Source organism: Ursus americanus, chromosome 4, assembly GCF_024610735.1.
Source record: "Ursus americanus isolate L20-20 chromosome 4, mUrsAme1.1.p, whole genome shotgun sequence".
Taxonomy (NCBI): domain Eukaryota; kingdom Metazoa; phylum Chordata; class Mammalia; order Carnivora; family Ursidae; genus Ursus; species Ursus americanus.
Genome location: NC_142130.1, coordinates 17,022,119 through 17,046,600, shown reverse-complemented (window position 1 = coordinate 17,046,600; position 24,482 = coordinate 17,022,119). Strand labels below are relative to the sequence as shown.

The following is a 24,482-nucleotide window of genomic DNA, read 5'->3' as shown; positions in this document are numbered from 1 at the left end:
CTTGCTAGCCATGTGACCTGAAACTGGGTTTGCCTCTTGGTGAGTGTTGAGCCAAAAGACACAACCTAGCCAAAGAAAAGGAAAAGGAAGGGTTTTACTTGCAATAAGTAAAGGAGAACAGTGGGTCTCCCCTCCCCAAATCAGTGTCTCCCAGAAGGACAAAATTTGGGGACCTTTTAAGCTAAGGGTGCAGACGTATTCATGAAGGGGCTTGGGCAATGGGGAATACCGCATGGAGGTGAGGCAAAAGTCGTCCTAAGTTGGAAGACGGAGTCCAGGTCAGAGTCACGAGGAGCTGCAAAAGCAGAGGCCAGCATTGTTAATTCTCTGGCTCCAGTTGGCCTGGTGTGAGTGCTCAAAGGGATTTAGATCGGCGAAGGTAAGTCGAGAGTGTGGGTCCGGTCAGTCTCCGGGCCTGATCGTGGCTGTTTGTTTTATATTCTTTCCCAAGATGTCTGGGGACCTGAAATGACTTTTCAAGATAGTATGTCTATTGGTCTTTTTCGGGGACCCCTCTTTCTGCTTACAGCTGCCGATAAGCTCCGCTTTAAAGAGGCAGTTGTACGTGGCTGGCTGTTGGGGTGGGAAGGCAGTAGTGGGGGGAAGTGGTGGCTTTGAACACCCTGAAACTAGTGAGATCTGTGAGGGTCCCTTGATACTCCTTTTTAGTACCTTAGCGGCTCAGTAAGAGCTTGACACCAGCTTGGCATGCCCAGGATTTTTTTGGAACTCAGGAAATAAAGAAACATCAGAACCAGAGTTTTTAGGATTTGGGGGCCAGGAATATCCTCAGTATGGTTCAGCAAGGGTAATTAAGGTTGTGAATTTAAAGAACTCGAATGCTCCTTATCTTCAGTTAGGCACAATCATATTCCAGATTGGCTGTAATCTAACCAGTCTGGTACTCTCTAAGGAACATACTAAATTGTTAAACAGAACTTCGTCAAGAAATGGTTAAGCCTTATAATTATCAAAATTTGTTGGAAGTTTAGATAAATGGAGAGCTATATCATAGTAGTAAATTGAACATGGACTATTAGAATGATGTCAGTTCTTCTTACTTCATAGTTTAATGCCATTCCAAGCAATCCTAACAGATTAACTTATTATTCTGACAAAATAAAGTTAACCCTAATAAACAGATACTTGTACTACAGTTGAAGTGAATGACGGATGACACCAGAAACAGTCTCTCTTACGGGAATCAGAGTTTCTCTTATGGGAATTTGGAGATGGGGGTAGTCCTTTGGGTCTCTTAATTTTGACCTGAGGAAATACAATCTGGGTCTTCTGCTTGGAGAAGCAGAAAAAGTTATTTCGTAGAAAGAAGAACAACAAATAGAAAGAGAAACAGGAAGTTCGGGTAGACAATACTACCAGTTTTCAGCTTTGGTTTCTTCCTGAGGTGGTGATATCCCTGCCTTTGGGTTCTATGATTCATCCTCAATCCTTAAAATTTCTTTTCCTTTATTAAGCTATTTCAGATTAGTTTATTTACTGGAGAAGTGCCTAGGTGCTAGGGATGTAGCTAAAAAATAAACCGAACAAAGTCCCTGCCGCAAGGAGCTTACATTCACCAGGAGGAAACCAACAACAAGTAAGCAACACGCTAGATGGTGGTGAGTCCTCATGTGGCCTTACAGGTCAGGTGGGTGCATATGGGCTGTCAGCAAACGTCCCTCTGAGGAGGTACCATTTGAGCAAAAGTCAGCAAGCAATGAAAATAACAGGGATAAGAGCATTTCAGGTCGGGGGAAGAGCAAGTATAAAGACACTGAGACTAGATCCTATTTAGCGTGTTCAAAGGACATCGAAGTCTTTGGAGTGGCTGGAGCAGAGCGAGGGATAGCTTGATCGATAAGGTCAGAGGGGTGTGCGTAAGAGATTGGGTAGGGCTCTGGAGGTCAAGATAGAGTTAGGTTTTCCTCTGAATGGGAGTGGAAAACTTCGTAGGATTTAAAGGAGAAGAAAGACTGGTGTTTTAAGAAAGGATGACTCTGTTGCTGTATTTAGGATAGACTGGGGCGTGGTCAAGAGCAGTAGAGAGGAGACCAGGTGAGAGATGGTGGTGGCTCAAGGTAGGCAGAGTGGAGGTAATCGGGGTTGATCAGATCCTAGATAATTTTCTGAAGGAAGAACTGGCAGGCTTTGCTGATGGATTGCATGTGGGGTGTGAAAAACATAAGATTGACTCCCGGGTGTTGGGCTTGAAGGGTTGACGGGACTGAATTTCCATTTACTGAGACAGGGAAGACCTGGGGGTGGAGTGGGGTTCAGCTTTGAGGTATGAACTCTGGTGCCCATTAGACATCTAAATGGGGAATAAATAGATATTATGGGTGCTCTCTGAAGTATTGTAAAGTATTTCTCACTGGGCTGCATTCTAATACTAACAGTCTGTAATTTAGTCTTGAATATTACGACTCAAAAGATTTCTTTTCCATCCTCGGATCACCTTCTTTATCAGACCATTAATCTCGATCTGTACTTACTAAGTCGGCTGTTATGGAACTTGGAATTGCTAGCTCAGTTGAGTTTCAGAAGAATCAAAAAGAAACTCTAGGTCAGTAGTTTAAAAAGTAGATTGATATGGAAATGGAGAACTGAATTCAGCTTGCTCTTTTTTTTTTTTTTTTTACAGTTGCTTTCACTTGCTAATTTCCGAGGCAAACACGTGGAAGGATGAGCGAACTGGAGCAGTTGAGGCAGGAGGCCGAACAGCTGCGGAATCAGATCCAGGTAAGAGCAAAGTTTCTAGTTTTGGAGTGTTAACACTTTTATTTAGTACCAGCAATGAATGAGATGTGTTCGTTACTGCATCAGTCTACATATATTAAATGTATCAGTCTTGAAGTGTCAATTTGGTTTTATCCTACCTCTAAAGTACTCTCTAAAAAGCATTCCTAACAAATATCTGTGTGGACTTACGACCTCTGTGTCCCTGAGAAGTTAATTTTCTATATGTAATTCCTGCTGAAAGACAAACCTAATCCTCTTAGTCACACACTTGGAATCATAGTTTGGTTTTTGGTGCAATGTGATGAGGCAGATGTTACCACATTGTGATACCCTAGGAAAATACGAATCTCTAAAATAGTAGATTGCAGAAAAACATTAAAAGTTATTAGTGGCATAATAAAGACACGTCTGTCATCTTTTACTCTTGGAAATCAACTCAAAACAGCAAAGAACTTAAATACAAGTTCCATCTGACAACAAAATCAGAAGACACTTAGAGCTTCGCGTCACAAATCAGAGTGATGCGTCAGGGTGTGGGAAGGCTCGGAGGGAGGGCTTCTGCCAAGTGGGTAGTATTCCTCAGTAAAAACACCAGTAATCCTCTGGAACAGTGGAAACCGGTTTGCCTGGACGGAGGAATATCAAGGAAGCTCGCATGCCGTGAAAGATGGCATGTGTGTATTCCTTCGTGTGTCGGAAGCCTCTCGGTGAGCGGGGTCGAGGGAAGAGACTGAATTGTAGCCTGGCTCTGGCTGCTTACTTCGGAGACAGCAAGGACGGAAGCAGTAAGGGAGAGACCTGAAGAACTTCAGCGCAAAGCCAGGAGAATCCCCAAGGACTCGGAACGCCGCTGGCCCCCCCACAACCCCTACATGTCCCCCCAGCCCCCCGGCCGTGAACCTTCTGCGAGGGCTGGTTCAGAACCCCTCTGATGGGGTGAGTGAAGAATCGGAAGAAAGGATCGAGCACAGATCTGTACAAGGATATTACAAGAAGAGAGAGGAAAGGAGCAGGAGGAAGCAGCGCGACGGCTGAAGAACACTCACCAAGAAAATGTTGATTCTGATTGGATTAAATCCTAACCGAATCTCACTGCCGGGAACTCAAGGAAGTGGATGATTTGGATGAATGAGGACTCTGAGTTTGATAGTTTAGGTGTCCGACAAAGTTGTGGAAACAAAGGAGGGATTTATTTTGCCCGGGATGAGGGGAGAAGGCTTCACAGAATACTCTCTGAAGTAGATGTTGTTGCCAGCACCAGAATGGATTCTCTGCCGTCTCTGCTTTCTGTCACTTACTCCAGAGCTGAACAGGACTGACTGGCTAAGCACATGGTCACATGACTGTGTCATTAAAAAAAAAAAAAGTTCTGTATGAGCTTGGATTTTTTTTTTTTTTTTTTTGGATTACATATACATGAGATCATATGGTATTTGTCTTTGGCTTCTTTCACTTAATGCTCACAGGGTCCACCCATGTTGTTGGAAATGGCAAATTTTTTTAATGGCTGAATAATACTCCATGTGTACGTACCACCTATGTTTTCTTCTGGAAGTTTGATGGTTTCAAATGTTCAGTCCATCTTGAGTTTATTTTTGTGTATCGTGTAAGGTGGTGGTACAGTTCCATTCTTTTGCTTGTGGCTGTCCAGTTCTCCCAACACCATTTTAAAGAGACAGTCTTTCCCCTGTTGTCATAAATTCACTGACCATACGTGCGTGGATGTATTTCTGGGCTCTCTGTTCTATTGATCCGTGTGTCCATGTTTATGCTAATACCATACTGTTTGATTACTATCATTTCGTCATGTAGTTTGAGAACCGATGCCTCCTGTTGTATTCTTTTGTCTCAAAATTTCTTTGGCTACTCAGGATCTTTTGCAGTTTCATACAGAATTTAGGATGTAAAATTGTATTTGTGTGAAAAATGCTGTTTGAATTTTGATAGGGACTGCATCGCATCCGTAGCTTGCTTTGGGCAGTATGGACATTTTAACAGTCTTCTTCCGATCCATGAGTGTAGAACAGCTTTCTATTGATTTGTGTGTTGTTTCTTTCATCTGTGTCTTAGTGGTTTTCAGTGTACAGGTTTCTCACCTCCTTGGTTACATTTATCCCTAAGTGTTTTATTTTTTTGGATGCAATTGTAAATGGGATTGTTTTCCTGATTTTTCTTTCTGATAGTACTGAGTATATAGAAATGATAGATTTTGGTGTATCTTGTATGTATTTTGTATATCTTGCAGCTTTACTGAATTTATTTCTAATGTGGTTTTTTTTGTTGTTGCTGCTGCTGTTTTTGTGGAGTCTTTAGGGTTTCCTATATAATATCATGTCATCTGCAAACAGTGACAGTTTTATTTCTTTCCAGTTTGAATGCCTTTATTCCTTTTTCTTGCCTAATTGCTCTGGTGAGGACTTGCAGTAACGTGTTGCATTAAAGTGGGAAGAGTGGGCATCCTTGTCTTGTTCCTGATGTTAGAGGGAAAGGTTTCAGCTTTTCATTGTTATGATGTTAGCTGTGGGCTTGTCATATAGGACCTTTATTATGTTGAGGTACACTTCCTCTATACCCACTTTTCTGAGAGTTTTTCTCATAAATGGATGTTGAATTTTGTCAAATGCCTTTCTGCATTTGACAAAAACTGCATACGTTTTTATCTTTCATTTTGTTAATGTATCTATCATTGATTTGTGGATGTTGAGCCATCCTTGCATCCCTGAAATAAGTCTCACTTGATTATGGTGTGATTGTTTTAATGCATGGTTGAATTCGGTTTGCTAATAGTTTGTTGAGGATTTTTTTTTTTAAGATTTTATTTATTTATTCAACAGAGATAGAGACAGCCAGCGAGAGAGGGAACACAAGCAGGGGAGTGGAAGAGGAAGAAGCAGGCTCACAGCGGAGGAGCCTGATGTGGGGCTCAATCCCATAACGCCAGGATCACGCCCTGAGCCGAAGGCAGACGCCCAACCGCTGTGCCACCCAGGCGCCCCTGTTGAGGATTTTTACGTCTATGTTCATCAGGGATATTGATCTATAAGTTCCTAGTGGTGTCCTTGCCTGGCATGATTGGCCAAACACATGTTCTCATGTGAATTTCATTAATCCTCTTAGCAACCCTGTGAGGCAGATGGTGTTGCTTTGTTTTATAGCTGAGGAAACTGATCCTCAGAGATGAAATAACTTGCCAAGTTCACATAACTACTAAGTGGTAGCTCCAGGATTCAGGTCAGGTTCATATATATTTTTTTAAAGATTTTGTTTATTGGAGAGAGTGCTTGCGTGCGAACGCACGAGCTGTGGGGAGGGGGAGAAGGAGAAGCTGACCCACCTAGCAGGGGAGTCCGATGTGGGGATCGATCCCAGGACCCTGCGATCATGACCCGAGCTGACGGCAGACACTCCATGGACTGAGCCACCCAGGCGCCCCTCTGGCCAGGTATATTTTGATTCAAGATGCTGTGCCCTCCCAGCCCTGCGGCCTGTACTAACATCCCGCTCTACGGCCTCTGTTGTAGTCCTGTGAGTCTGGCGGCTGTTCCCTGGACGTGCATTGCTCTTCTCCCCTTCGTCATCCTTTTACAGATGGTATCCTTTGCCCAGGATTATACTACCTTTGCTCCAGTGTTTCTCCCGCGACTCCTTTTCATTGAGTCCCAGTCGTCTGAAAAGCCTCACCAGGGTCCTGTACTCAGATTGATTCTGCTTTTATTGGAAGGCAGGCAGCATGGCATGGTGGAAAGTGCATGGGCTCCAGCTTTTCATTCTTCTGTGCCATGAGCAAGTTTAACTTCTATAATTCTTGATATCTTTCCTGTAAAGTGAGAGAATACTAGGGCCCACTGTGGAGGTCTGTGGGGAGGATCATCGTGTGAAATGACGTGCAAAGGACTTACCAGTAAATGGTTAGCTGGCCTTGTTTTAGAGTTCCTTGTGTGCATTTGCCTCTGCTCCTCGTACTTGGCTGGCAAATTCTGTGTCCTCGCCCTTTTTCACAGCTCACCAGCATCCCAAACACAGCGGTGTGGGTGCAGGTGCTTACATTCCTCTCCTGTGATTTCAAGTAGCCACGTGTATGTAAGGTGCCATGTACTGTCCTCCGTTTAATCGTGTCATGCTACATTTAAAGACCCTCCCTCTATCTTTCCCCCTCACTTCTAGAATATAATCTGTGTACTTCACTATGGTATAAACATGTGACATAATAGAAATGTATGCAATCTTACACAATAGGATTTATTTTAAATTAAAAAAACAGAATTAGAGAAAACAGATTTTTCTTTTGTAATTGTTATTTGGAGTGAAAAATACGTCCCCTTTCTCTTGCACAAAAATGTCTTATAGTGGATAATACGGACTTCCACCTTTAATTGGGAATAATTTTATATTCAGTTTTATAATGGATAAGTGTTCATAAGAGTAAATTCTTCTGCATGTGAGTAGAATCTTTGCATGATCTGCAGGAAACTGTTACTTGTAGAATGCTTATATTCCTGGGTTTAATTTTTACCAATTTGCACTATTCAATAATTTTCACTGACAATTTAATTGTACTGTTAATATTACAAGCCCTCTATGAGGGCTGGCATTTCTGGTTTGTCTCCTGCTGTAACTGTGTGCCCAGAATAGTACCTGACACAGATTTTTTTTTTTAATTGAGTGACTGAATTAAGAAAGATGACCTAAACAACGATAGTTCGTTTTCACAAACGCTGTTTCTAGAATTTGGTCTGTAACTCCACCAGTTTTGGAACACAGCTCAGGCCATCACTGTCATTTCTGAAAATTCTTTTCATTGTAGGAAACTGGACTAAATTATTCCTTGCCAAATGAGGTTTCGCAACCCACAATTTGACTAAGAATGAGAGAATCAAATCATATGTTTGTGTAACTACTTATGAACATCCTTACATAGAAGTACTCGAAGTGTTATAAATAGGTTGAAAGGTCGTGTGTTCCATCTAGTCTTTGCCGCAAGCGGAGGCGGCCTTTTTCCCTTGGCTGACGGGGACAAGTTGTCCGTTTGGGGCATTTCTTCAGATACGGTGTGCTTCCTCTTGGCCCAGGAGTACCTGAGTACTGTAGGGAAAGCGTTGAAGAGGATACTACCCTTTTGAGAGGGGAAAAAATGGTTTCAAGTCTAGTAGGAAGAATTGTGCTTCTGATTGGCCCATGTTCTATGAATCCTCTCAATTTATTGAGAAACTCGGTTTAAAACCTCTTGCTGCTTATTAAATGTTTTGTTCTATTGATTTGTTTCACTGTTACCTTAGTTTTGATAATTCCCTTCAGTTTGTGTAAACATTTAAGGTCTCTCTGAAAGGCTGTCCTGTCATGCTTAAACATAAACACCTGCTCACATGTAGGCCTTGCTGTTCGTATGTAGGTGTGACTCAGTAGGAGCCGTTCCTGTTACAGAAATTGTCTTCCTGATTTTCCTATCTTTTCCTCATTGGCTCTAAAATATTTTATTTCTAATTGCAGGTACACTGTTTACAGATACTAAGCATTTTAAAGAAGTGCTTATATATTTATAAAAATATTTCTGAAATGACCCAAGCATGCTATAAATATCCTTCCTGTCACCTCAACTTCTAGATGCCAGAACAAACCAAAAGGGAACTCTGAACCTTTTTTCTGAAGCTTAGTAACAAATATAACTCTGAATACTGTGGGCTTATTAAATCAACCTACTTCATGTTTACTCATGGGGATGCAATTTAAAATCTTTTAATCATAAACCAGAAGTATATTCACACAGTGGAATAGAATTGAGTCCCTAAATGAACCTGTATATCTAGGGCCGATTGATTTTTCAACGAGGATAACAAGACCATTTGAGAGGGAAAGACAGTCTTTTCAACAGATGGTGCTGGGACAACTGGATATCCACATACAAAAGAATGAATTTGGACTCCTACCTCATACCACTTATAAAAATTAACTGAAAATGGTACCTAAATATAAACGCTAAAAGTGTAAAAAAAAAAAATTTAGGGGCGCCTGGGTGGTGCAGTCAGTTAAGTGTCCAACTCTTGGTTTTGGCTTGGGTCGTGATCTCAGGGTTCTGGGATCAAGACCCGCATCAGGCTCCAGCTCCGTGCTCAGGGTGGAGTCTGCTTGAGATGCTCTTTTTCTCTTTGCCCCTCCCACTCATGCGTGCACGCTCTCTCAAATAAAATCTTTTTTAAAAAAGTGTTAAAATTTTAGAACTAAACATCTTTGACCTTGGATTCGGCAGCAGTTTAGTATGACACTGGAAGTCCAACCAACAGAAGAAATAGATAAATCGGACTTCATTAAAATTAAAAACTTGTATAAGGACACTATAATCAAGAAAATGAAAAGACAACCTACAGAATGGGAGAAAATATTTGCAAATCATACATCTGATAAGGATCTAGTCTCCAGAATATGTAAAGAGCTCCTACAATTCAACAATAATGCAATTTAAAAATGGGCAAAGGATTTGAATAGGCCTTTCTCCAAAGACCTACGGATGGCCGGTAGGCACGTGTACAGATAGATACTCCACATGAAAAAGATGGTCACCAGCACTAATCCTTAGGGAAATGCAAATCAAAACTACAGTGAGAGAGCACTTCACAACCATGAAAATGGATAAAATAATAAAGGACGACAGTGGGTGAGGATGAGAAATCGGAAAGCTCATCGTCCGTTTCTGGTGGGAATGTAAAATGGTGCAGCTGCTGTGAGGAATGCAATTAGACACCTGATTAAAGAGTCAGTTGCAGAGTTACCACATCACCACTCTTAGGTACACACCCAGGAGAACTGAAAACGTGTACACACAACCCGTACATGAATGTTCACAGCCTCATTATTCACAAAAGCCAAAAAGTGGAAAGAACTTTAATGTCCGTCAGTTAATGGGTAAACAGCGTGATCCATCCATACAGTGGAATATTAGCCATAAAAAGAAGCGGAGTACTGACATTTGCTACAACATGGATAGATCTGAAAACCTACATTAAGTGAAAGAAGCCAGACACAGAAGTTCATATTATGGGATTCCATTTACATGAGATGTCCGGAATGGGCAAGCCCATAGAGACGTAAAGGAGAGTAGTGATTACCGGGGAATAAGGGAGTTAGGAGGTATAGGGATTTTTTTTTGTTTCTTTGTTTCTTCTTCTTCTTCTTTTTAATGGCAAGTGTTCTAGAATTAGTGGTGGTGGTTGCACGAAGTTGTGAAGGTACTAACCACTGAACTTTAAAGAATGTGTGGTACAGTGAAAGGTGTATTTGTAAGTCCACATTTTCGAGGAAAGTAGTATTTTAAGTCCTAGCCAGAGGAGTCCACGTTTAAATGGCTTACCATCCTCTTTCTTTACTTCAGGATGCCAGGAAAGCGTGTAATGATGCAACGCTTATTCAGGTAAAGTGTTTTTTCCCCCCTCCATTCATTTTAGTAATTCACATGAAAAAGCTTGACATGGATGCAAATGACATTTAGATGGTTTTTGTTAGTATTTAATTGAAAAAAAAGTGAGATCTGTATTTAAAAACTAATTCGTCAGATGCTATACGTGTGCTTTTTAAAGCTTGTTAAAATAGAAGCCTGTGAAAAAGCAAATACTGTAAAAATACGTAGATTCGTAATGTGTTTTTTTAGGTAACTTCTGATTCTTTTCAGTATGTGGTGGTTGTACTTTTTTTCCCTTACATTAACTCTTAGGGAGGTTTCATTAGTTTAACTTATATTGATAATGTTTATTATTATTATTATTTTTTAAAGATTTTATTTATTTATTCGACAGAGATAGAGACAGCCAGCGAAGAGAGGGAACACAAGCAGGGGGAGTGGGAGAGGAAGAAGCAGGCTCATAGCAGAAGAGCCTGATGTGGGGCTCGATCCCAGGACCCTGGGATCACGCCCTGAGCCGAAGGCAGACGCTTAACCGCTGTGCCACCCAGGCGCCCCGATAATGTTTATTATTTTATGTGCTGTACTAAAGCTTGCTTTCTCATAGACCGTGAAAAGTATCCACGTTTTACTCTTTGATCATCTATTTGACCTTTATTTGTGGCTTTTTTTTTTTTCTTTTTTTTACTGAAGTTGGGAGGTATGTCAGTTCTTAAAAGTTAATAGTCTGTAATAGATATTCTCACTGGAAGGTGTGCAAATAGGATCATTTTAAGTCATAGTTTTTCTTCAGCTTACTGATCCTGTAATGGCTCTGGAATTATTTAAACTATCTTCAGTTGCCATAAATTTGTCTTCTGTCTTATGCCTGTTATTTCTACTTTATTGTCTGAGATGTAAAAAATAATATTCTCGGTGCTTTCTAAAGATCACATCAAATATGGATTCCGTGGGCCGAATCCAAATGCGAACGAGGCGTACGTTGAGGGGTCACCTAGCTAAGATATATGCTATGCACTGGGGATATGATTCAAGGTTTGTACCTGCCTTTTTTTTTTTTTTCTTTTTTCTTTTTTTAAGAGATGGGGGGGGAGAGGGGTGGGAGGAAAGAGGAGAGAGAACCTCAAGCAGACTCCTCGCTGAGCAGGGAGCCCAAGGCAGGCCTCAGTCCCAGGACCCTGGGATCATGACCTGAGCCAAAGACAGGCACTTAACCTCTTAACCAGCTGAGCCACCCAGGCGCCCCACCAATTGATTTTTAAAGAATTTCTTTCAGGGGTGCCTCGGTGGCTCATTCAGTTAAGTGTCCAACTCTTGATCTCAGCTCAGGTCGTGATCTCAGGGTTGTTGAGTTCAAGGTGCACATGGAGCCTACCTAAAAAAAAAAAAAAAAAAAAAAAAAAAAAAAAAAAATCAGCTTCTGCCCCATATCCTACTGTTATCTTCCCTTTCATAAAAAAAAAATTTGTGGCAGCTGCTACATAAATTCCTGCTAATGTTATTTACCTATAGGGAAGGGATCCAGGTGGCTTGGTGACAGGGTTCGGAAGGTGACTCCCCCCCCCCCCCACTGGGTAGCTTTTTTGCATCTTCTGAATTTTATACCCTAGTGAAAGTGTCCAAAGCAAAACTTCAGTAACTAATAGTTATTTAGTCAAGGGTCATGTTTAGCCAGCAAACAAAGCTTTCTGCTTCTCAAGCCCAGTCCACTTTCCTCAGCTGTTTTGCCCATGTCTCAGACATTCTGTGCAGCTGGAAAATTCGCAATTCCTCAAACACTTGTTGTATTTTTCCTCCTCTCGTCAGTGAACATACGCTCACAGAACACACGCTTCTACCGTCAGCTTACAGAATTCCATTGTTCAGTATGGGTTCTTTTTGGCAGGACTCAACAAGCGGGTATTTGTCCCCCTTTTACTTTCCTGTAGCATTGACTGTGACAATTTTCACTTCATTGATTGTAAACATGTGTAAATACCTTCTTTCTGCCACGCGTGGAGGCCTCAAAGGCAGGAGGCATATCCCGCATTGTACCCATAACACTGCCTCACCTTCCCAGGCCCTCGGTTACGATCTTGAGGTGGCGTGAAATATGGTTGTTAGGCTAATATGTACTCCACTGTCCTTAAATTTAAGTCAGTAAATAATGAGCCGGTCAGCTACTATCTGTCAAAATCTTGATAAGAACTAGAATGTTGTCACCATAAAAAGTTGAATCATTTTTTTAAAAAAGTCAAATTATAACCAGAGACATCTGTAGTAAAATGTTTGTTTTGCTAAATTCTATGGCCTATTGAAAACTTATGGCATGCAGAAAAAAATTTATTAAGTTGGGAGGATATTTTCTGGTATCAAGATTTTAATTAGAAAAATATTTTTTTCTGAACTGACCTGCAGTAATGCAGTGCATGACTAATTTCAACTACCTTTGTCCTCTAAGCGTCGAATTATTTTTGTGTTTGTTCCTCTAGGCTACTAGTCAGTGCTTCCCAAGATGGAAAATTAATTATTTGGGATAGTTACACAACAAATAAGGTAGGATTTCTTAATCGTTCTCTTTCACCTTTTATTTGGCCTGGTGTCTAACTGTTCTTTATTTAATTACTTCAAACTTAATTTCCTTCAAGATAAATTTATTCCATTTATTTTAATCTAGATCCTCTCTTTGGGCTTCATGTTTGCTTTTAATATTAAGCCCTTTTATGTTCCCAAGGACAGTGGTAGGACTGTCCTTCAGTGTATGTTACTTGAGTCTCCTGCTTTGTATTTTAGTAGTAGAAAAGGGTGTGCATCAGGAAACTATACGAGTGATTTACTTTCTTTTTCTTAAAGTTTTATTTATTGGAGTAATCTCTGCATTCAACATCGGGCTCAAACTCATGACCTTGAGATCAGGAGTCATGCGCTCTTCTGACTGAGCCAGACTGGTGCCCCTATACATGATTTTTTTTTTTTTAAAAACTTACCCATTTCCTAATGGGCAGTGACCCTGAGATTTTTATTTCTAGTTATGGGTAAGCCAGAATGCTACCGTGAGGCTTTTCTTGGGTCCCCTCTAGCCATTGATTTGTGTTTCTGGATTGCTCAGACGGTGCGGTCGCTGGGAGGCAAATCACAACTTTTTCCTATCTCTTGGCAGAACCCACTGGGTCCTCCTAAGGTGTCCACGGGAACCCCTTGATGTAAGGGGGTTGAGTGGTAGCGGAAAAGCTTCGAGAGAACTTACACACATGAAATACCTTTTAGATTCTGTGTATACTTCTGTCACTGTTTTTATTAAAGATTTAAAAGTACTGTTTTGTGAAGTAAAGAATAACTTCAGCCTGGTTGAGATTTTAAAGCTAGCTAAGGCAGATTTATAACAGTTTTTCTATATTAATTGGCCCATCCAGTATGTCTTTCAACTATATTTTCTAGAACAAAAATACTTTTTAAAATATTTTAGGTTTAGTGAGAGCGTAGTAGTAATCACCCAGTGCGTCGATTCCCTGGACCATTTAGCCTGCTGTTCCCGTGTGCGTTCAGTGTCGCCGCCTGCTTGCAGATGATCGGGGTTGGGTGGTAAAGCCCCAGCGTGGTGTGGGCAGGGTGTGGGCAGATCATGCTAACTATTGCCGTTTTTAAAATTTGGGTGCAGAGTATATATCGTACTATTAGAAAGTTACGGTGCTCTCTCTCTGTCTCTCTCAAGATTTATTTATTTGAGAGAGAGAGAGAGCACAAGCCAGGAGGAGAGGCAGAGGGAGGGAGAAGCAGGCTCCCTGCTGAGCAGGGAGCCCTATTCAGGACTCGATCCCAGGACCCCGGGATCATGACCCGAGCAGAAGGCAGATGCTTAACCAACTGAGCCACCCAGGTGCCCCAGACCGTGCCATCTCATCATGGGAGAACCATTTTATTTATTTTTTTTATGGAAGAACCATTTTAATTGGCTCTGATACTTGATTGTTCAGTGTTATATTGGAGGAAATTCCTCTTTTGACTTCTATTAGCAAAACAAAGAATTTTATTGACTTCTTTAACATTTTGCACTTAATATTTTGAATGGATATATTAGCATTGAAACATTCTACTTCCTTCTCTTAAAATAATTTCTGAAAAAGAACACTTAAATTCAAATGAATTGCTGATAAGTACTATGTGCCTATTACTTTTTCTGTATTAGTGTTTTATTTTTCATTGTTCACTTAAACCGTTGCATTTTTAATTTGGCTTATTTTTAGTTAGACGCATCTAATTTTTAGTCATTTGCTTTGTTGTAAATCGGTTTGATAAATGGTCTGTTTTCGTACTCTTAGTGTTTTATAAATAAAACGTGTGTTTTATTTGTGGTACAGATGCATGCTATTCCTTTGAGATCTTCCTGGGTGATGACCTGTGCCTACGCTCCCTCCGGTAATTACGTCGCGTGTGGAGGGCTGGACAACATCTGCTCTATCTATAACTTAAAAACCAGAGAGGGAAACGTGAGAGTGAGCCGAGAGTTACCGGGTCACACAGGTGAGCTCCGCTAAATATTGTCTTTTCCTACCAAATACGAGATGAGGACTCCTGAGTGAGCCAGTCAGCAAGAACGAGCGACAAATCGTGCTCAGCTGCTGAAGGTTGAGTGTTTATCAGGTGAGAGCAGAAATGACTGAGTCAGTGAAGCACCAACTTTATAGTTCTACAAACGATGACTGTAACTTTTTCTTTCAAAAATGGCACAATTTTATAAAAATGGACAGATCGATTGCAAAATATTCAAACAAGAAAAAGAGAGCAAATACAGGGGTGCTTGGATGGCTCAGTCAAGTGTCTGACTCTTGAATTCAGCTCAGGTCACGATGTCAGGGTCGTGAGTTCAAGCCCTGTGTTGGGCTCCATGCTGGCCATGGAGCCTACTTTAAAAAAATGTATATGCGTTTTCTGTTTTCTCTGCAGCCATGTAACAATTACAGGATTTCGGCATCTGTACTTGGTTACGTAACTGAATGTGTGTTAGGTGCACAGTGAGAAGTACTCATAAGCGCGATAGTACGTTGCTTGGTTTGCCAGGATGCGTGCCGTAGGGTGTACGCCGTACTGTAGCGTTTGGTTGGCAGTGTTAGTAAGGAATTTATTGCCACTCGCCAGGCTTCTGCCTCTCTGAATTGTTGGTAGTACTGTCTGACGATGCTTTTTACAAAAATCCTGCCGTGTCCATATTTGGAGACACTGGTGAGTTCTGAGCATTCAGGTGACCCTTTTCCAAGAAGCCTTGGCTGAGGTGGTGTGATTTCGCACAGTACGAGAGGATTTCCCAGCGTCCTGAAGCTTGTCTGCCACAGACGGTACAGGTTTGTGGAAAGGAACCTCTCTCTTAGGTTGTCTAGTAGGCAGAAGGGACTGTGTCCTAAGCGCGTCATTTTCAGAGTACCTAGCAGGACGTGACATCCACATAGAAAATACTGAGAGTTTGTTGATAAAATTGGGTTGCAGACAGCATAGATCTTGAAGTAATTAGAAGTAGAACTATAGTATACTAATAAACATTTGTTGCCCACGTATCGGGTTTTAAAAACTGAAATGTGCATTACTATTCACGTGGTGGTTGGGTCCCGTGGTCAGTGATAACCTAAAATGTGTTGCTCTCTGTGCTGTAGGCTACTTGTCCTGCTGTCGATTTTTAGATGACAGCCAAATTGTTACAAGTTCAGGAGACACAACTTGGTAAGTGTGGCCCACAAGAGCACTGATTTGGGGGTCGAGGGTGATGGTAGGAACTAACATAAGGGAAGAGCTAATAGTCATTTTAATTTATGTTTAATTGCAGTGCTTTATGGGACATCGAAACTGCCCAGCAGACCACCACGTTCACTGGGCATTCTGGAGATGTGATGAGTCTTTCTCTGAGTCCTGACATGAGGACTTTTGTTTCTGGTGCTTGTGATGCCTCTTCCAAATTGTGGGATATTCGCGATGGAATGTGCAGACAGTCTTTCACCGGACATGTGTCAGATATTAATGCTGTCAGTGTAAGTAAATAGCATTTCTAAGGAAACTGTAATTTGCATAGAAACTGCTGAAATGTATAACATGACTTTAACAACAAAAACTCCAGACAGGTTAACCACAAATCGATTACGCCAGGTAAATAGTCCGTGTATATGAGCATAAACGAATCATATGTGGTTATTGTCCTGTGTAGGCCAAATGCTAAACCGTATAGAAATGACTAGCATTTCCAAAAGTACTCTGCATGCAAACGCTTATGCGTATAAGACACTTCTAATTTCGTAAGAAGATGTATTTGGGCGGAAAAATTGGTTTCTGCTTATTTACATATTGAAAGCCATTTTTTATAATTTTGTTGAACGTCTGAGGAAGTCAGTGCTTTGTTACCCTCATCCTCTGTTATTAGGCCAGCCTGGTTAGAAGAAGAGAATTTCAGAGCAGGTAAACCTAGTCTCCATCTCTCATCCTATCACCTCTATTGGGTTGATGTAGTCTCTTCCTAATTTGCTTAGATTTTGTCAGGGATGAATGGAGTTTATTAAATATTTCCGCTTCATTTGAGGAGATGATCGTGTGGTTTTTGTTTTTTAGTCTGTTAAATGGTGAATTCACATTGATATCCCCCCCCTTTTAACCCAACCCTGTATTTCTGGGGCAAACCACACTTGGTCATCATGCATAATTGTTTTTATATATTAGTGCATTTGATTTATGAAAGTTTTTATGAAGTTTTACAGCCATATTCATTAAAGTTCTATTTTTCCTTTCTTGAAATGTTTTTTTTCTGATTCGATACCAGACGAAGGCTGGCGTAGGCAGAGGTGGGGAGCATTCCCTCCACCTCAGTTGTCTGGGCAGTTTGTGCAGAATCGGTGTTATTTTTTCCTTAAATGTTTGGTCGAATTTCTCTGTGAAATTTAAGCATGAGACTTAACCACAAACGTAATGTCGTATTTAGATATAGGCCTGTTGAGGTTATCTATTTATCCGTTGAGTCCTGACCCCCACTACGTCAGCGTGTGACCTTATTTGAAAATAGGGTTGTTGGGGATGTGATGAGCTGAGTCAGACCAGATTGGAGGTCTTTTAATCCAGGATGACTGGTATCCTTAGAAAAAAGGGGAAACTCCAGACCAATAAGCAGAGAAAGTAAACAGTGTGAAGAGTCACAGGGAAAAGACTGCCATCTACAGCCAGCAGACACCTTGACTGCAGCTTCCAGCCTCCAGAGCTGTTGGACCTTAAATGTGTGCTGGGTAAGCCACCCAGTTTGTGGTGCTGTGTTCTTTATCTTCTCAAAGAACCATGTTTTGGTTTGAACGATTTGCTCTATTTTTCGAACAATTTGCTCTGTCTTATTTCATTGATTTTTTTTTTTTTTTTTTTTTACTGTTTGATTTGAATTTTCACTCTTTTTATTTCTTTGCTGTGTAGTTGGGTTTCATTTTCTTTTCTAGGTGTGTAAGGTAGAAGTTGATTTGAAACTTTTTTCCCCCTTAATATTGAAGCTTAAAGTGGTCAGTTTGTAAACATTGCTTTTGGTGCATTCCACAGATATGGATGTGCTGTGTTTTCATTTTCATTTAGTTAAAAATTCTTTATAATTTTGATCTCTTTGACCCAGGACTTTTTTAGAAATACGTTATATAATTCTCAAATATGTGGAGATTTTCTTGATATTTTTATTTTTGTTTTTAATTGTATTATGGTCCAAGAATACACTTCGTAGGATTTATAAGATTCTAAACTTCTTGAGACTTGTTTTATGGTCCAGCATATGGTCTGACCTGGTCATTGTTCTGCACTTGAAAAGAATCTCTGTTCTACTGTTATACTGGATGGAGAAGTCCACAGATAACAATTATCTCAAGTTGGTTAATAGTAGTATTCAGGTCTTCAGAGCCTGGGGGAGGGTGGTGGGGAAAAAAATAGTATTATTCAGGTCTTCTGTACTCTTACTGATACTTGTCAGTTCTATTTATTATTCAGAGAGGGCTGTTGAAATCTCTGATTGTGTATTTGTCCATTTTTCCTTGCAGTTTATTAGTTTTTCTTCAATGAGTTTGTTTTTTTTTTAAGTTTTTTTTTATTTATTTATTTGACAGAGAGACAGCCGCGAGAGAGGGAACACAAGCAGGGGGAGTAGGAGAGGAAGAAGCAGGCTCATAGCAGAGGAGCCTGATGTGGGGCTCAATCCCAGAATGCCGGGATCACGCCCTGAGCTGAAGGCAGGCGCTTAACCGCTGTGCCACCCAGGCGCCCCTTTCAATGAGTATTTGAAAGCATAAACCTTTAGGGTTATTGTGTTCTCTGGGTCAGTTGATTTCTTTGTCATTATGACATTTATCCCCGGGAATGTTATTTACTCTGAAGCTTTTGTCTGATATTAATAGAGCTACCCTAGCTTGCTTTTGATTAGTCTTAGCAGGGGCATATCTTTTTCCTTGCTTTTCCTTGCTATTTGTGTTTTTATTTTCAAAGCGATTTTCTTATAGGGCAGTAGTTGGGTCTAGAGAATCCTATTTCGGGGCGCCTGGGTGGCTCAGTCAGTTAAGCATCTGCCCCTGGCTCAGGTCATGATCCCTGGATCCTGGCATCAAGTCCTGCATTGGGCTCCCTACTCAGCAGCGAGTCGGCTTCTCTCTCTCTCTCCCCCTTCCCCTCCCCTGCTCATGCTTGCTCACTCGCTCGCGCTCTCAAATCTTTTTTTTTTAAAGTCCTATTTCTGCCTTTTATTGTTTAGACCATTTACATTTTGTATGATTATTGTATTGACATGATTAGGTTTAAATCCACCATCTTGCTCTTTGCCTTTTGTCCTGTCTATTCTTTGTTCTTCTTTTTCTGCCTTGTTTTGCGTGTTTTAAAAATTTTTTGAATTTTTAAATTTCCTTTCTTGGCTTTTTAGCAACATTTTTGTTGGTTTTTGTTGTGGTGGTGGTTGCCAAGAGAATGTGTGGTGCACCTGTACCGTTCGTGGCAGTTTACTTTAAGTGCTGCTATATCACTTTTCCGTGTAGATAAGAACCTTTTACCTGGATTCCCCCACTTCTCCCCCTCCCAGCCTTTGTGCAGTTGTTGTTATTTTACTTTTATAGGTCTAAGCCCTACAAGACGTTGATATTATTGTTGCTTTCAAGAGCTGATGTTCCTTTAGGGAGATTTAAAAAATAAAGTCTTTACATTTATTAACATAGTTACCGTTTTCTGTGCTCCTCATTCTTTTGTTTATAGATTCAGATTTTCAACTATTTTTCTCCTCGAAGGGCTTCCTTTAATGTTTCTTATAGTGCAAATCTGTTAAAGTCCCTCATTCAGCTTTTGTATATCTAAAACATTTTTTATTTTGCCTTCATTTCTGAAAAATATTATCACTGTTTTGTTTTGTTTTTTTTCTTCTGTTGATACTCTGTCTTCCAGCTTCTGGTTTATGTTAATACCGGTGTGAGATGTCCTATCATTCTATTTGGTCTCTACACAGTGTGTCCTTTATTTTCCTCTGGCTGCTTTTAATATTTTCTGGGTTTTTTTTGTTTGTTTGTTTCTTAAAGACTTTATCCATTTATTTCAGAGAGAGAACAAGTTGAGCTGGGGCATGGGAACGGGGCAGAGGGAGAGGCGGAGAGAGAATCTCAAGCAGGCTCTGTGCTGGGCATGGAGCCCGATGCAGGGCTTGATCCCACAAGCCCAATACTGTGACCTGAGCCGAAACCAAGAGTTAGCGGCTGAGCCAACCGAACCACCCAGGTGTCTTTTCTCTTTGTTTTTAAGCAACTTGATTATGAAGTGTCTTTGTATAGTTTTCTTATTTCTTGTGTCTGGAACTGTGGATTATAGTTTTCATCAAATTTGGAAAATTGCCAGCTGTTACCATTAAAATGTATTTTTGTTTCTACTGCTCTAGGGACTCGAAATACACATACATTAAGACACCTGGAGTGTTCCCACAGTTCGCTCATACTGTGTTCATTTTATTTTTCAGTCTTGTTACTTGCTGTATTTCACTCTGGATAGTTGCTGTTTCTGTGTCTTCCAGCTCACTACTCTTCTTCTGCAGTGTCTCATCTGCCATTAAACCCATACAGGCTTCTTCTTAAGCTCCGACATTGCTTTTGTCCTTGTCTTTTAATTCTATCATCTGTGATATTTTGGAGGTTTGTGTCCGCTGAGTAATTTTTTTTCCCTCCTAATTATGGGTCATATTTTCTTGCTTTTGCATGTCTGGTTTTCATTAGATGTGATGCCAGACATTGTAAATTTTACCTTGGTGGGTGATGGGTCATTTTGTATTTATATGAATACTATTTAGCTTTGTTCTAGGGCATAGTTATTTGGAATAATTTGATCTGTTCAGGTCTTACCTTTCAGTTCTGTTCGGTGGGCCCAGAGCAGCACTTTGTACTGAAGTTTGTCCCACCCTTGAGGGAAAACCTTATGATCTCTCTTCCTAGTGAACTGTGAGGTTTTCCCTCTTGGTAGGAGGGACAGACATTATTCTTGGCCCTGGATGAGCATCAGCTTGTTTCCTGTTATCTTTATGGGTGTCTCCTCTGCTTGAGAAGTTTCCTCACGCACCTGTGCTCAGTACTCAGCTGAATACCTGAGGGGCCCCTTATCATCTCCTGACTTTCCTGTCTGCCAAGGGTTGTCCTTTCTGGTGCTCTGGCTCGTGAGCTCTAGCTGCCTTGGACTCCCTGGATTCCCAGCTCTGTCTCCTCAACTCGGATGTCAGTGGGCTCCATTTAGGTTCTCCTTCCCAGCACCATGACCTGTAAACTCTCTCCAGGCAGGAAGTTGGGGCAGTTACGGGGCTTACTTCATTTGTGTCCTGTCTTTCAGGGACCACTCTCCTTTGTTGACTGTTACCCAGTGTCTTTAGAACCATGTTTCATATATTTGGTCAATTTTCTTTCTTTTGTTTTTTTTTTTAGCATGGGGGTAAATGTAATCATTGTTACTCCATTTTGACTGAAAGTGGAGGTATAGCAAAGAAATAATTTTTTTTAAAAATGAGCTGAAGAAAGAAAACAACGTAAAGGGGCTTGCCCAGTATTGAAAAGTAATTTATAAAGACCAACATAGACATATTCTCTTGAATTTAAGATATCAAAACATGACAAAAAATTCTAGAAATATTCAAAATGAAAAAGTAGATTACCTAGATACAACAGATAAGAAGTCAGGCTAGCCTCACACTTATCCATAATAAACAGGGCTGGGAGACTCCTGAACAGTGTCTGCTGAGTGTTGAGGGAGAAATATTGTGACCCAGGGATTTTAAGTATCAGAGGTCATATTTTAGGGGAGAAAAATTCCAGTAAATATAACCTAGGATAAGAGCTTAAGACCACATATAGTAACTCAAGGCAATACATGTAAATGGCTGCCACTATTAAAAGATACATTGTGAATCAAACTATATGTTGTTTACAACAGGAGCTACCTCTAAAACAAAATGGCCCAGGAAAGCTAACAGTAAAAATGGAAGAGTGGGCAAATGATAAACTAAAAGAAAACTGTAGTAATATTACTATATTTCTATTATGCAAAGTAAAATGGAAACAAAAACTGTAAGACGAGAAGTTTTACATTAGCAAGAGATGGTCAGTAGTGAGGCTATGACACTGAAATACTCATAAAGCCTAAGCCATTAGAAATGCAAGGAGAAATGACCCCAGAACACTGTTGTGTAGGAGACTTGCGCGTACAACTTTGAGCTACTGATAGGTAGGCAAGAAAAAAGAGGAAGGATTTGAGTAATGTAGTTTAATAATGTTGACTGAATAAACATTACACTCTGCACTGGACAGGTCTTCTTAAACATAGCCAGTTGCATAGTAGGCCGCTAAAGAAATAATAAACCAGAAGAAATAGCTCAGGACTTCGGAAAAAAGAACAGTTCACATGAGGAGAGGGAGAGGAAGGAGCTTAAGAGAACAAGGATAAATATTGCAGATACATAAAATTAAGAATAGTAAAGGTTATATTACTACATATAAAAGATTTTATTTTATTACTTTTTTAAAGATTTTAAAAATCATAAAACATGTAACTTACAGTAATTCTAAGTCAGTTTTCCAAAACTGACTCAATAAATGAAAACTTGACTAGCTCGATAATTTTTTTAAAACTACTTTTTATTGAAATGTTCAGACCCATGTAGTTTATTGGCAAATAACCTGTACTTTGAAGAAACAGAAAATTTCAGCACTATTAAAACTGTTCCTGAGCGCAGAAAAAGACAAAAAGTTTCCCAGTTCATTATGTCAGGCTAGCATAACCCTTATACCAAAACACAGGAAAGGGTCTCCCTTAAGACTAGAGAAAAGCATCTTAGGAAAAATTACAGCAAATCAAATCCAACAATGTGTCAAGGTTAAAAAGATACATTATATATATAGTGAAAATTAGTTCTAGGGATGTAAGAATGACTTAATATGGGGGAATCTATTAATGAGATTTACCAAGTCATTTTGTATTTTGGATACCGAAAAGTATCTGATAAAAAGCAAACACCCCTTTCTAAAAAACAAAAAACTCAGTACTGGAAAGGTCTTCTCTATCATTAAAAACAAACCCAAAGAAACCCAACTTGAATGAACAGCCAACATCACACGCACTTTTCTTTAAATGCATCTGGCATATTTAATATATATTCAGATATTTCCTCTAATTCTGAGGGCTTCCTAAGCTCCCAGGCAATTAAAACTAGTCCATCGTATTGGTAAGGTGAGCCTCTATCATCCAAACTAGGGAATGTGAAATTCTGAGTGTGAAAGAATGTCGTTCCCAGTTTTCCTCAGGAGAAAGGCGTAACGGGGACGATCCTATACAAAACGGGATGTCTGGCCATCCTGTGTCTTGGACATAGACTGTTGGCACGCTGTGCCCCTTACGCTGAGCTGAAAGGGGTGACCTTTGTGGCTGGGTGTTCTGCGCCAGCGTCCTTTACTGCACTACAGCTTCTGTTTCGGTCCGTGGTAGAGAACAGGTTTAACCCATACATGCTGGTAAATGTATACAAATGGTATTGTTGGACCTCCTGCAAAGGAACAATGGAGAGTATCTTGCTGGCTCTTAGAATGGAAGAAAGTGGTCAAAATCGTTAGCCTCTAGGTAGGTAGTAAGAGTTTGCTGAAGCCTTTCACTTGCTTAAGGGCCTTCTTTCTAAATTTCACTGTGGTCTGGGAGGACTAATGATTGGATCCTTGGTAGATAGAGGAAATTGTGGCTAGAGGTTCCTTACGCCTTTGGGGAATTTGAAAAGGGAAAGTAGTTCCTTGTTTTTGATGTGGAAAAACTATCTCTGCTGGAACCAGGCTTGAAGCATCCTAAAAGCATTAAAGTAAAAAGTACTTGCATTTCTGAGAGCCTGTTACCCTGTTAATCACTGCCTTCCTCCACCATCATCCTGAATGTGGGGGAGGGGGAACTTCTTAACACTGAAAACACTGGAGGCATTCTTATTGTATTAAGTAACAAGACGATAATACCATCACCCTAGTTTAAATTGTTCTGAAACTTTCAGCTGATGTAGTTGGACCCAAAGCTGAATTCGAAAGTAGAAAAAATGTCATTATTTGCAGGTGATATAGTCTGGCTGTCTAGGTATCACAAAGAGTTTGGTGTATTTTCTGGGTGACAGACACTATTTTAAAATCAATAACTTTCTTGTATACACCAGTAATAACCAGGTAGAAGAGAACAGAAAGGAAGAAAATCCTATTGGGAATAGCAACAGAAATTAGGAAAGAGGCATACATTTAGCAAGAAATGTGTAGAATCTTTATAAAGATAATCATAAAATTTTGTTGAAACTTTTTTTTTTTAATTCCATATTCCTGGGGCACCTGGCTGGCTGTCAGTGGAGCATGTAACTCTTGATCTCGGGGTTGTGAGATCAGGCACTATGTTGGGTATAGAGATTACTTAAAAATAATCGTGGGGTGCCTGGGTGGCTTAGTTAAGTGTCAGCTCTTGATTTCAGCTTGGGTCCCGAGATGGAGCCGCACGTCGGGCTCCTCGCTGGGCGTGGAGCCTGCTTAAGATTCTCTCTCTCCCTCCCCCTACCAACTCTTGCACTCCCTTTCTCTAAATTAAAAAATAAAGTCTTTTTAAAAATACCATCTTCCTGAATGAGAAGACTGCATATAATAAGCTAATCATTTGTCCCTCAAACTAATTTTTAGGCTTAATACAGATTTTAATCAAAACCCAAGTGGAGGGGTGGCTGGGTGGTACCATCTGTTAAGTGTCCAACTCCTGTTTCCGGCTCAGGTTGTGATCTCCGGGTCATGCGATGGAGCCCTGAGTCCAGGGAGAGTCTGCCGGGATTCTCTCCCCCTCCCTCAAAAGAAACCCAAGTGGATTTTGTTGT

General features: G+C 40.5%; 1 protein-coding gene across 3 annotated transcripts in view; it reads left to right on the top strand.

Moving 5' to 3' along the window:
• Positions 1-24,482, top strand: part of GNB4 (G protein subunit beta 4) — a 55,210-nt gene that overhangs the window by 23,048 nt on the left and 7,680 nt on the right. For all 3 annotated transcript variants that reach the window (XM_045788700.2, XM_045788701.2, XM_087861416.1), the window contains exons 2-8: positions 2,642-2,739; positions 10,103-10,141; positions 11,058-11,164; positions 12,601-12,664; positions 14,467-14,629; positions 15,754-15,820; positions 15,924-16,125. In XM_045788700.2, the coding sequence (XP_045644656.1) occupies positions 2,683-2,739; positions 10,103-10,141; positions 11,058-11,164; positions 12,601-12,664; positions 14,467-14,629; positions 15,754-15,820; positions 15,924-16,125 (699 nt within the window). In that variant the 5' untranslated portion in view covers positions 2,642-2,682. The remainder of the gene's footprint in view (positions 1-2,641; positions 2,740-10,102; positions 10,142-11,057; positions 11,165-12,600; positions 12,665-14,466; positions 14,630-15,753; positions 15,821-15,923; positions 16,126-24,482) is intronic.